The sequence below is a fragment of the Hippoglossus stenolepis genome, chromosome 21 (assembly GCF_022539355.2).
Source record: "Hippoglossus stenolepis isolate QCI-W04-F060 chromosome 21, HSTE1.2, whole genome shotgun sequence".
NCBI classification, from domain to species: domain Eukaryota; kingdom Metazoa; phylum Chordata; class Actinopteri; order Pleuronectiformes; family Pleuronectidae; genus Hippoglossus; species Hippoglossus stenolepis.
The window spans coordinates 2098533-2112354 of NC_061503.1; the positions used below are offsets into that span (position 1 = coordinate 2098533).

Here is a 13822-nt window from a genome sequence, read left to right on the forward strand (position 1 = left end):
AAAAAGACAGAGCCAGTCAGAGCGGGCGGCTCTGGACAAGGTGGTAGAACCACTAACCAGAAGGTCAGCGGTTTAATTCCAGCTGCTCCAGTCTGCATGCTGTTGTATATACACTTACTTTGTAAGTCAGCTACACGCAGCATCTATTGCACTTCTTGCAGAGGGATCTATCGGAGGTTTCTACGCTTGTTCTTCCTGGTGGTGACGCCGATCACAGAAAGACTCTGTAGACCAGACCATCTTATTTTGGTTCTGCCTTCGCGGTCTACGCAGCCCACAAAGACAGCCAGAGGAGGTGGCCCCTGAATTGGGACGCAGCTTTAGGACAGGCAGGAATTCTAGGAAGTAACCAAAAAATAGATAAAGCCTCCTTATTTCTAACATTGTAACTGACACACAATCAACACAGCTGCTAAGAGCATGGCAAACAGCCACACAGGAGCTGGAACCCATTTGAACATATGACATACATGTTCATTTGGTCTAGTGTTTATTAGAACTCGGTACAGTGCAGTATGATATCAAATCACAGTTTATTATCACAGAAAAGGTCAAATGACAGCGCTGACTATTATATAATTATTTGCCGTGCACACTAGAGTGACATTCTAATAAACAGTTAAGATGATTAATGGAAAAATGTAGTGGGGGCATTATAAAAACACACAATGAGCCAAAATACACAGTCCGGGTAATGTGGATTTCACCAATCATGGTCATTAGTGCAAGACTGTGAAACGACTTGACTGTACAGTTGAAAGGTGAAAAATGGGACAGAAGTCGAAGGTCCACAGAGAAACTGCAGCTGATAAATGAATTTTAACATTTTGCTACTTTTTAACTACAAAGTGCTCTACATGAGGAAACGAAAAGAAAGTCAATAATATCTAAAATACGAAAGATGAATTTACTATCAGAATGATTGCAACAAATGACCATTAGTTAAGTAAAAGTCATCAGTTACTCTTTGAAAAGGGGGATGTAAGAGAACACTGTGAGTTTACACGAGGCTCAGGTAGAGTTCTGTAGCTGAGAAGTCAAACATCGACGGGTCACTGACTAGGGGAGATCTGAGGATCCACATCTCAAAGAGCAAACAGGCTTGTGGGTAAGGAGAAGACTCACTATAGATCATAGCATGTAAAAACTCTCACTATCACTGAATTAATGATATTTGAGAAGTTAACCTTCAAATAAAAACCTATATTGGAGCATCCTTTTATTCGAATATTCTAATAAGACTGTTTTACACCTGTTGATTTTGTTTTATCATTCAAATCTAATTATTCGCTATATTTGGACACTCTAAACTCTTTTCTAAAATTTGAAATATGTTTTGCAGAGTGTTGACTGCGCAGCATGAGTTTAAAAAGACGTCAAAGAAGTTAGGTTCATTTTTTAAATTATGTACACAGAGACCACGTCAGTGTCAAAACTGAGTTGGCACTGCTCGTTGTTTCTTATCTTTAAAAACTCTAAAAGCCAGGTCCTGTCATTGTAGAGTTAGACTCAGTATGTGTGTAACAAGTTAATCACCATCTAATCTCATGATTTTGTATTCAACACTTTTATATGTCTGTCTTGGATTTTGTTCTCCATCTATTCTCAATCTTCATGATTCTTCCCCAGACTTTTTGAAGTTTGGACTTTTTAAAAGGACTTTTGATTTACGTTATTGTCTCAGAATCTCCTTGTGTTTGGACTTTGTTTTGGTTATTCGGATGTGTCTTTGTTGGGACTTTAAGTTCTTCGTTTCCTGTTTTATTTTGAAACTTCTTTCCTTGTGTGTCTCTCACTTCCTGTCTTTGTCCTGTTTCCCGCTTTTGGGATTGTCCGCACCTAATGTGTTTTACCTGTGTTCATAATCTCTGTGTTTCCCTTCGTCAGGTCGTCTGTTCAGTTTGTTCCTGCCTTGTTTCCGAGTTCAGTCAGGAAGGATAAGGAGAGAGCAACTGTCTGTGGCCACCGGGGGGGCTGTCCTGCTTTTGCCTCTACTGCACCTGTTGCTACTTTTATTTGCACCAAAGCAGGTGAAACTGATTCACAGTCACTTGTGCTTCCTAAATGGACAGATTGATATCTGAAGCTTAACTGACTTGGTGTTATGCTGTTCCCTTCATTTGTTTGAGCAGTGAATATAAACCAAGCAACAGACCTGTTATAAAGATGCATCTCAGGTGATTTGCCACAACCAAAGCCAAAGGCAGTGGCAAGATCTAGTACATGTCATTTAGCTGACACTTATCCAAAGCACCTTCCAATTAGTGCATTCAACATCTATGAGGGTTCAGCATCTTGCCCAAAGACACTTCGACAAGGGCTGGGATTTGAGCTGCTGACCTTCTGGTTGGAGGGCGACTGCTCTGCTCCCTCAGCCACCGCTGCCCTACCATCTATTGTACTGTATGTATCTGGACCCTCAGATTAACAGTGTTATGCTGCGCTGGCTGAACCACTCAGCTCCTGAAAGTCACAGGTAGTTGTGTTTTTTGTTCGACGACAGCATCTGTACAGAGCATTTTAAAATAACTTCATGTCCTAAACACATGAGACACAAAGCAGTGTGTCACAAATCAGACTTACTGTATAAAAAACCTTCAGCATCAGCAGTCCACAGACCCTCATGAGAAGTGAGAGCAGCTAGGTTCAGTCTTTTGTATAATCCATGTGGCAAACCTGGTCCTGTGTTTCCAAAGTACCCTGTATTCACAGTAATATACTGCACATGTGAGGAGGCCGCGCCCAGGACGGTACCTTCACTATGTATTTCTATAAGAATCCTTCAAAGATTCACAAGTAGGAAGTTGACCAAATATTTAAGAGAGTCCCACATTGTTGTCTCACAGTAGCTGATACATGTGTGGCTGCTCAACAATGAGCATGAAGTTAATCTTTCCCCAAACCCCAAGGGACAATTAGATTAACTAGTTCCACCCATAAAAAGATGAAATATTTTGAATTACATATTTAATCAAAATTACAAGTATACACATTATATGTAATAACATTGTAAATAGTATTTTATTAGACAGGCACTGGCCCACCTCTCCTCTCCCCTATTTTTCTCTGCTCACCCCAACCGGTGGAGGCAGGTGGCCGCCCACATTGAGTCTGGTTCTAGAGGTTTCAATAATATTGTATAATAATGTATGTTGTGATTTGGCAGCACACAAGTTATTTTTGATCTCTTCATCTTGAACTCAACCAAATAGAGACATTGACAAAAATAAAGTAATTCAGTTTGTTCCCAGCATTCTGTACCCTAATGCCCCCCCCCCTCCTCCATATGAACGCGTACAGTCACCTCTGTCATAGATATATCAGAGAGCTTCACTGCAGACTCCAGCAAATCAGTGCTCAAAGGCGGAGCTGGAGGTTCCAGTCCCACACCAGCCGAGCAGTGTGAGCCACAGCAGAGAGAAGCATGCTGCCGGAGCAGAGCTGAGCTTCCTATTGGGATATCATACTCAACACTGGGAACCAGGGTGGACCTGTAAGTATATTTCATGATTCAGAAAATACATTCACGTTTTTACCATCCATGACCAATTAGGAAAACACATTAAATTCATTAACCTCCTGAGGTTAAATTTTAGGTTTCTCTAAATATAATTTTATTGTGGCCTGTTTATAGTTTTTTTCTTGTGTTGTTCCTATTTTTTGGTCAAAACCAACTCATTGATAACCACCAACTGAAGGCATCGGATCGGACATTATGGAGAATCATACTGGGTTTAAACATATAGCTTGCAGCTTTGAAAGAAAACAAACAAAAAATAATAAGTAAAGGCCAGTATTCATATATTTTACATGTATGCAGAAATTGTTGATGCATCTCAAAAGAAACACTATTACAAACTATTTGACAGCAAACAAGTGATATTTCCTGATTTGGATAGGTCTAGATTTTCTTAAAATAATACTTGTATGCCCAGATGGACACAAATGTCTGATTGCTGGCTGTATAATCCTGCCTTTCCATTCCACACTGGCCCTGAGGTCATTCCTTTCCCCCCCAGAGGGAATATCCTTCAATTTATTTTAATGTGTGTTGCTGATATGTGTAGGAGTGCAGCCCTTAACAGATAACAGACTAACCTATCAAACCCTTTTGTTCCCCAACATCTTGCCTCGGAGAGAAGACATTTTCTGAGAAGATATGATGGTTCTGGCTTTAATTAGTACAGCCTGTATTAGTAATGTCATCTATTCTTTACAGGCTATGCTAATCTATGCCAGAATCAGCAATGCAGTGGGAGCTGGAGGATTGAGTTCTACAATCGAGACATGTTGTCTTGGTTGGACTGCGTATGAAACCATGTACAGACTAGATAGTCTGGAGTCAGTGAGGATTTTCGGGGCCAATGTTGTTTGGTTCATTACCATTATGAAAGAAAACACAAGAACGGTTGTTCTGCTGTACGAGGATATCTAAAAAAGCCCTGGTGTAACAGTACTTCAAGCAAAAGAGTGAAATACTAATACTTTGAATCATCATGAGACATCTGCTTTTTGTGTTTAGTTGCCTGTAGTTGTTCATAAGCAAAGGCGATGCACAAGGCGGTTGTCTTTAGTGGACAACATAATCAATCCTGAGACGCTACTTTTATGCTGTGCTCTTTTGCTGATATTTTCTATCTCTTTAAAAAAATATGACATTCATAATTTGCATGTTATATTGTGCAGTTTCACAGTCAGCAGCCAAGTTACAGGATGACTCTGCTCTTACATGAGTATTTCTCATTTTCCAAAAGAATATTGTATTAATGACAGTGCTGCTGTTGGGACAGTAAATGTGTGCTTTTCAATACAGGAGCAGGTCGTCCACTAATTAGATGGTTGGTGGTTTGATCCCAGGCTCCTCCAGTCTGTCCAAATGTCCTGAATGTGACTGTAGTAAAGTGCTGGTCAAAAAGGACCATATAAATAGTATAATATACAAAAGTGCAATATAAATGGGAGTCCATTTATCAATGACAGGAGGACAACATGCACTGTTTGTTCTTGTAGGTTTAGCTTGTTGGATGGATTCATACCTGTTGGTCATACTGAAAGGGTGATGATTCTTAGAACAGAAAAAAGTTCCTGGAAAGAACTGTCAAGTTTGTGGAAAGATTATATTGACAGAAATTATTTGTGCATTAAGTGATTTGAAGAGTACTTAAGTTTATTAAGTTATGCTGTTTCCAATAAAATCAACGTACATTACCAATCTCTACTGAACTACACAATATCCGTAGTATCTGTAGATTAAATTCGTTGAAAAAAGTTGCTCACAAACTAACTGTAGCTATACTGTTGCATGTACAATCCTGTGTCATGTAATATCAGTCTACCAGAACCTGTTCCGCTAGATAATTTATCGAAAAATGTTATATGGCTACAGTATACACAACTTCAAACTCTAAACCACGGAACATGACCGCAGACCGGGGGGCAGATGGATGGGCAGTACCAAACTACCAACCCCCTGAAGTATGAGTCTTTTGATGGTGATGAGTTTAACCTTGTTTAATGTCACCCAGTTTATGTGTAATGTGGCAGAAGAGGGAAGTGAGTGACAGTTTGGTGTGAAGGCACAGTTGTGTCTTATCAACTTAGCACTAAAAACGAAGATCATTGTGTCTTATTAATTAACTTTAAGGAAAAATGTTGTTGATGGAAAGTGGTCTGAGCACCGAGCCTTGGGGTACCCCTTGGTTTACAGGGGCATATTCCGATTTAGATTTCCCACTTTTAATAAACTGCTTACTATCAGCAAGATAAGCCTGGAACTGGGAAATGTACCAGTGAGGCCAAGGAAGCCAGTCACATGGGTGGAGAGGAGGCTGTGGCAGACAGTATCAAGAGCAGCCCAGACATCAAGTACAATGAAAGTTAGCAAAACCTGAATTGTTGACCTATATAGTCCATATTATACACATTGTAGTGTGTTAACCTCTTAAATCAGATTGTGGGAGTTCACAAAGTTCACAGTTGTACATGTGTTGTTGAAGTTGATGGCAACAACCATTTGGATTAACACAATCACACAATGTCTGGGTCCCAATGTCATCTATGGGACAGTCCACAGAACACAGAACACTGAAAACTTGAAACCTGCCAAGCGTGGAACCAATTTGTGTTTTGTACATCTTGGTAAAGGTCTGCAAAGTGTTAATGAAAGTAAAACTATTTGCTCGGTCATCACATCATAACCCTTAATATATACTCAGAATCTGTGTCCTCCCTATTTAAATAATTAATTTGTTTATTTTTCTTCATTTTATTTTTTGAACTCCTGAGTCTGTCTTTGTCTAGCCTCAGGTTTTCTCCATCTCATTAGTTCTGAAATATGTTTTCTCTGGCCCTAAGGTTGCAGATGTGTGAGGTTATAACAAGGAGACATCTGTGGTGTAGAAAGGGCCTCTGTGGGATTTATATGGCAGAGATTGGCAGAAGGTTAAGATTGCAGTAACATTTTTAGTGTGTGTCTGTGTGTGTGTGTGTGTGTGTGTGTGTGTGTGTGTGTGTGTGTGTGTGTGTGTGTGTGTGTGTGTTTAGTTGATTTTTCATTTCCTAGTTTTGGTGGACCCACATTTTTTGTGAGGATGCAATAGGGTGGCATGTGACTGCCCTCTGATTAAATGCATTTTAAAAACATCACAGGACTTCTTAATTGTGTTTCATATTTTGTAATGAAATTTTGTTGCACAGACCATTTTAATTTGGTGCTAATAACAAATCAAGTATCAATTTATCACACCTTATGCTGCTGGTAGTTAGTAATTCAACTTGTGCAGTATGTGTGTATGTGGCTACAACACTGCTGTAATTTAACACAATTTGCAAGAAATGGTAACATGTGCTCTCTTCTTCGTTTCCTCTGTTGAAAATAGTTTTAAACTCTGATTAACTCTTCTGTTTTTGGTACAAATGTTTTGTGAAAATGCCAAAGTCGCTATTTGTTTTATATGTGATAATCAGTTTTCCCCCTTTCTTCCAGTTGTCCATTGGTCGTCATGAACCTGATCTCTAGCTCTACCCCTGCCCAGTTCCTTACCAACAGTTCTCCTGGTATGAGAGACCAGTCTGTTACCAACATATTTGAGCCTGGCATCCTGGGTATGGTCTTCATCACTTAGCACCTCTATTACAACTGAGTAATTCAGATATCATCTAGATGTGTGCATATCTCTTAAATATCTTTCCAAAAGCAGTCAATACAAATCTAAAATGATGTGTCAGGGGAAAAGGGAGCCAAAATAACTCATACAAGGTCTTTCTGAGTATTAAATAACTTTTATTTAATGTATGTTTCTCCACTTCTGCAGGTGGCTCTTACCAGGAGTTGACCATGTTATCTGACAGTGTTGGTGAGTGGCAGCATAATGTCAGTCATGGTGCGATACAAGGAGGAAACTTCACCGATTCTTCACTTAACATGACATTAGTACCGCCAGCAGAGAGCTTTGACCCTTTGGGAGGACATACGATCTTGCAGGTAACAATCAGCTACAGTTATTGGTAAAACTTTTCTTATCCCTATCACTCACTTTCACATTTTTTCACCATAAAAACGTGCACAGGGTAGTTTTGTGGCTCCATTGTGTGAAGATCTGGCTTTAGTTTCAGGGAATTCCAGCTGCCACACAAACATTCATCTGTGCTCCTCACATGGCTGCTCTAAACTGCAGGGAATGTATGGCTCATTTGAAACTGTTGTTTATCGTTGGCTCTCTAGGATAAACTTTGCAATCATCAAAATCTTTTCCCATAAAATTTGTTTTGCTATCAATTAGAATTTAAAACAACATAAGTTTAGCAATACAAAGCTTGTAAAAGAATATATTTATGATATCTAATAGCCAGTTTAAGAGATTAGTCAAGGGCATTAAAAGAAAGTATCATCTGCATAAAATTGTGAAGAAATGACCAGCTTTATATGATTCATCTGAACAGTGAACAGAAGAGGACCCACAACTGACCCTTGTGGGACCTCTAAAGTAACTTAAAGAGCACTTTATTTAAAATTACTTCTTGCTCCTCCTGAAAGGTACTAATAAAGTCGGTGAATGTATTCCTTACAACTAAAGGGGGCTTTGTAAGGTCTAAATGATCACTAGTGAAGATGGAATACTTGTCCTCAGACTACTGCTACTGAAGATAATCCCACATATCAAATTTCTCTCGAAGATGTTCAAAAAATGCTGCAGTGTTGCTTTTTTACAAAAAAAAAAACTACAAACTTCCATGGATACTGTCATTCACTAGAGGGTTTCTCAGAATAAAGGGGTTTTCTTTTTGCTTGTATAAAGGTCTGCAGTCCATATTCTTTTGCTTAATTGGGTAGAAATCAGTTCACCCAAAATGCATGTTTGTGTAATTTATCTCGGTGATGTCTTTAATCCTCATTATTTCAGTTTGATTTGTCTAAGGTTATGAAATATTGTCACCATCCCAATACAATAGTGTTTACTGCTCAATAGTGTTTCCAGTTTAAATAACACCGTGCTCTTATTAAGGAAACCACCCCCATTGTTGTTCAGGTCAGTCTTAACAACATTAACAGTTTAACACATTGCAACTTCTTAACTACTACCTTCTTTTGTTCTCTTTCCTCTCACCTCTTCTTCTGCAGGTCATCGTAATTGTCTTCCTCACTGGATCCCTTTCTCTTATGACTGTGGTTGGCAACATCCTAGTAATGGTGTCATTCAAGATCAATAAGGCACTGAAGACAGTGAACAACTACTACCTCCTGAGCCTGGCATTTGCTGACCTGACCATTGGCACACTATCAATGAACCTGTATACCACCTACATCATTATGGACCAGTGGGCTCTGGGGCCAGTGGTTTGTGACTTGTGGCTCGCAATTGACTACGTGGCCAGTAACGCCTCAGTCATGAACCTGCTCGTCATCAGCTTTGACAGGTAGCAGAATGTGATGTTTTTTGTTTACTTTTTTATAGATAAACCTGTTTCTGGAAAGCTTTGTGTATTGTTGGTACTAACTTTGTGAAAAAGTGATAGAAATGAAGCAGGCAACTGAATACTTATATAGTAAATGTCACAGTAGTGTGGATTACTTTTTTTTTGTATCATTATGTCTTCTCAGGTATTTCTCTGTGACCAGACCTTTGACCTACCGGGCCAAGCGTACAACTAAGCGGGCAATGACCATGATTTCATTAGCCTGGTCCGTCTCTTTTATTCTGTGGGCCCCAGCCATCCTGTTCTGGCAGTACATTGTGGGTGAACGGACAGTCCAGCCTAACGAGTGTTACATCCAGTTCTTGTCTGAGCCGATCATTACGTTCTGCACTGCTATTGCTGCATTCTACTTGCCGGTGACTATTATGGCATTCCTGTTTTGGAAGATCTATCAGGAGACAGAAAAGCGAGCTAAAGATATGCAAGGTCTCAAGGCGTCTGGGCCAAGCAACAAACAAGGCCAGGCTCAGAATCAGGGGAGCGGCAGTGGAAGTGAAAGTGCAACTAACAGCCAGAAGAAGAACTCCTCAGCCATGCTGCGCCAGATGAGCTCCCAAAGCTCCAGCAGCTATGAGTTAAATCAGCTGGCTTCAGAGAAGAACAACAAGGACAATGCCAGCGTAACAGGACGCGGAGGGAGATGTGGCGCACTTTGCTTTCAGTTTATTTCACTGTTGCCAGGTCGCCATGCATCCAAGAGGTCCATCAACACCAAGGCAACTACAGAGGGTGGGGCAGATCAGAGCAGCTGTGATAGTATCAACAACAATGAAGTCGGTGTCGCAGGTGACCAGTCGGGTTCAGAGGAGGAAGCTGATGGTGCACAACAATCAGGTTTGACATATCCCTGTTTAGACATTATTTGCATGATACGTAAATACCGCAAGTATATATAGGGACGGCTGTGGCTGAGGTGTAGAGTGGTCGTCCTCCAACCAGAAAGTCGGCGATTCGATCCTCAGTCTTCCTCATCTGCATGCCGAAGTGTCCTTGGGCAAGATACTGAACCCATAAATGGCCCCTCATAGATGTTTAATGCACTAATTGTCACTTTGGATAAATGTGACATGTAATATAATGATCGATCTATCTATCTATCTATCTATCTATCTATCTATCTATCTATCTATCTATCTATCTATCTATCTATCTAGATGGCAAGAAATCTGGGAAGGTGAAGATGAACAAGGACAAACAGTCATCATCATCCATCAAGAGTCAAAATAAGTCCCAATCAAACTCTGTCACCTCGTCGCCTTCTGACCAGTCACCTGCAGCCATCACCATGAAAGATGCAGCCATGGCCAAGCGCTTTGCCTCCAAGGCCAAGACAGAGATCAATAAGCGCAAGAATGAAAAAAAGGCTAACGAGAAAAAAGCAGCACGGACACTCAGTGCTATTCTGTTTGTCTTCATTACGACATGGCTTCCATATAACATCATGGTGTTGGTCAACACTTTCTGTCAGGACTGCATCCCTGGGACTCTTTGGGCATTGGGCTACTGGTTGTGTTATGTGAACAGCACCATCAACCCCATGTGTTATGCCCTCTGTAACAAGACTTTCCGTACAACATTTAGGGATATTTTGATGTGCAAGTGGGATCAAAGGAAAAACAAGTCTCATTTTCAACAAAAGAATGCTGTTGCTTTCCGGAAGAAAGACCCAATGTAAAGTAATTGGCAAATTATTAGTTGGATCTGTATTTGAATCATTTCCAGAGCTGCAAAGCAGCATACAGCCTCATCTTGCAGGGAAAAGATGCTGAATTGAATTTTGCTCAATCAAACTTGTACTGGCCTTACAGAAAGTTTTGTCAAGTTAGCAGAGGGGTCTAGGGCTGGTTTGTTAGGGTTAGGTCTGTCCATGATACTGTATCTCGACAGCTGCTGGTCAAATTTGAAACGGATATTAATGATCCTCAGAGGATCATTCCTAATATATTGGTGACCACCTGATCTTTTATTTAGTACAGCATCACTTCAAAAATATTACACTGACCACAAACAATTTCACATCTCAATAACAAATCACTAGATTTCAAAGTTGTGAATATTCATGGTCCTCAGAGTATGAACCAGAGGGCTTATGGTGGCCCCCACCTTATTTTTAGTAGGACAGTAAGACCAAAAGTAACATTGGGTATACATCAAATCTGATAATTTGTAGCAGCTATCAAATCTATCAAAATATGATTGACAGGTTCAAAAATTTACTGAGCATTTTCATAATCCCAGAGGATAACACATTTCCATGTTAGGGCACTCGGATGATCTCAATGCAAGTGTCAGCATTAGGTCCATGATTTCACCACATTTAATCTTAAAATTCAGCTTGAAATGTGGAGGATAAAAATGTTCTAGACCTCGAGTTTACTGACTTGAGCCATCCACAGGATGGACTTGTAACCCTGGGCCTGTGCTGTTTATTTTAACAGGGTTTTTAGCTTTGCGACAATGATGCATTTAATTCTTTCCCTGCTCTGCTGTGAACAATGGAATGATAATTTGGTGTGTTTTAGGAAGTGGATTTCTTCTTCTTCCTCTTTTGGATTAAGAGCTTTGTGGAATTATTTGTCAAAATGAAAGCAGCCCGGCTTTTATTTGTTTTTAATACTGATGTTACCGGGGCAATTTAGAGCTCATCTTACATATGTGTTTGGTTTTCATTGTAGATTTTATGATTTTAAATAGTTTTAAATTTCTGTAAAACTACATCAAAGAGCACAGCTCAGTTTATGCCAAATGTTTTTCAAGATTACTTATAAAACATGGACAGAACATACGCAGAGAATCAATCATTTGTGGTTTATGGTTTATTGCATATCAAAATATAGCCCTGAAAAAAAACAATAACCAGGATCTTAGCTATAGCATTGACTCAGTTGCCAGTTTATTAGGTACACCTAACTAATTAGTGGACACTATTTTAAAGATGTGTTGATGCATCTTTATAGTTGTGTTGCAGGCAGTAGTTTATGCTTCTGTGGAACTGCGATGTGTTATTCACCCAACCAGTACTGATGTAAATGGAGCTGAATAGGTTGTAGTTAGGCTTACCAAATAAACTGACTACTACTGTAAGTCAACATGTCTAAATACACTCTTATCCACTCTCATCAGTGTCGTTTAGTGAAGAGAGACACTGAAGAGCTGTGACCTCCAGTGTTTTGTCACTTGATTAAAATTCAGTTCAGAGGCTGTGGACATTCGCTGAAAGAAAATAATATTAATAAACCTTATTTATTTAACACCTTTTAAAACAGAGTTTCAATGTGCTTTACAGGAGTGAAAATGGAAAATTGAAGGCAAACAATAAGAAACAATTTAAAAACAAGATATGCAAAAATAACACACCTATATAAGTGTGTCTTTAAAGTGAGATTTAAAAAAGGATAAAGTGTTGGCCATATAAATAAATTAAATCAGTTAAAGAATATAATAATTTATAGAAGACACCAGTATCGCAAATTATTGTTGATAACTTGGATGAGTGATTATTAGTATTTATGATTCACTGTAGTGGTGTTTGTATGAAGCTGTTCAGATGATGATGAATGTATTGTCAACTGACTGACTAGATAACAGTGTGGCAATGAGCCTTATCCCATTCAATTGTAATTGTTTATTTGTGAAAATACCAGAGAATAGTGTGTCCAGTTTACACTTGGAAAACAAGCAAAGTGGATGGCATGTCAGACGGCTCAATTACACTGTACACTGGGAGTGTTCAGTTCAACACCAGTGTGGGGGAAAAAAATCAACAAAAGAACACTGAGTTGCCAGTGGAGAACAGAAATACATTTTGACACATCTAAACTTGAGTAGTTTTTATATTTCACTGTAGGTTTCTATCACGGGTAGAAGTGACACTAAGTGAAGAGTGAAGATGCAGGTCAGTCACAGTATCACCACATTTTTAAACTGCAGAAATAGCAAGTCAGGTTGCTCGTGTAGGAATGAAAAGGTTTTGCAACACTGTCCAACTATAAATCACTTCTTCATTTTCATTCTGCATTGAACTGTGGGAATAGTAAAGAGTACATTCAGAAATTCATACAAGCAAGATTTATTCTGGGAAAGTTGTGTTCTCTACCAATCAGTTTTCCTGAATGTTTGGTGTGTCTCCATCCATCCTAAATGTTTTACTGAAGCTGTTTAAGTCACAGATCAATCCAGTTTTCAGTCTCCTCTTGCAATACTAACCACAGATGAAATGAAGTCAGCTCTGTTTAGGTTTCTACTTGGATGATTAAACAAATGAAAACACACAGCACTCACCAACAGGACCCATGTGCCACACTACAGAGGACGTAGTTATCTCTCATCCTCCACAGCTGTTTTCACAAATGACTATATGACAATAGAGAGTTTCTGTGTGTTACACAGTGAATACTTTGCACTTAAGTGTTTATGTGTGCAGCTCAGCTCTGTCCAAAAATGGTCATTTTTGCATTGTTGTTCACATGTTAATAAAAGCTGCGGAACAATAAATTGAAATGAATAACCTTTAATACCTTTACCCATGATTGCTGGAAATATAAATTACATAGACATGTTATGTTTCACTACTGCCGCTCTGCTTCATGGTCACAGTACAATAGCGTCATCTAGTGGCTTCCAGAAACACTTGAATTGTCAGTTGACAGACTAAAGTGAATACTTTTGTACACATGACAGGCATATAATACGGAATGGTTAATTCAATAACACATGATATTCGCTTACTCTAAACACTAGCGGGCGGCTGTGGCTGAGGGGTAGAGCGGTCGTCCTCCAACCTGAAGGTCGGCAGTTCGATACCCAGTCTTCCCCATCTGCATGCCGAATTGCCCCTCAGAACAAC

At 39.5% G+C, this 13822-nt stretch overlaps 1 protein-coding gene across 1 annotated transcript; it reads left to right on the forward strand.

The window, feature by feature from the left end:
* Window positions 1-3364: 3364 nt before the first annotated feature.
* Window positions 3365-13490, forward strand: chrm3b (cholinergic receptor, muscarinic 3b). Its single transcript, XM_035144914.2, has 6 exons — window positions 3365-3493; window positions 6986-7104; window positions 7314-7483; window positions 8621-8916; window positions 9101-9810; window positions 10131-13490. Exons 2-6 carry the CDS (start codon window positions 7002-7004, stop codon window positions 10649-10651), a joined length of 1800 nt encoding a protein of 599 aa, XP_035000805.1. The 5' UTR covers window positions 3365-3493; window positions 6986-7001; the 3' UTR covers window positions 10652-13490.
* The last annotated feature ends 332 nt before the right edge of the window (window positions 13491-13822 follow it).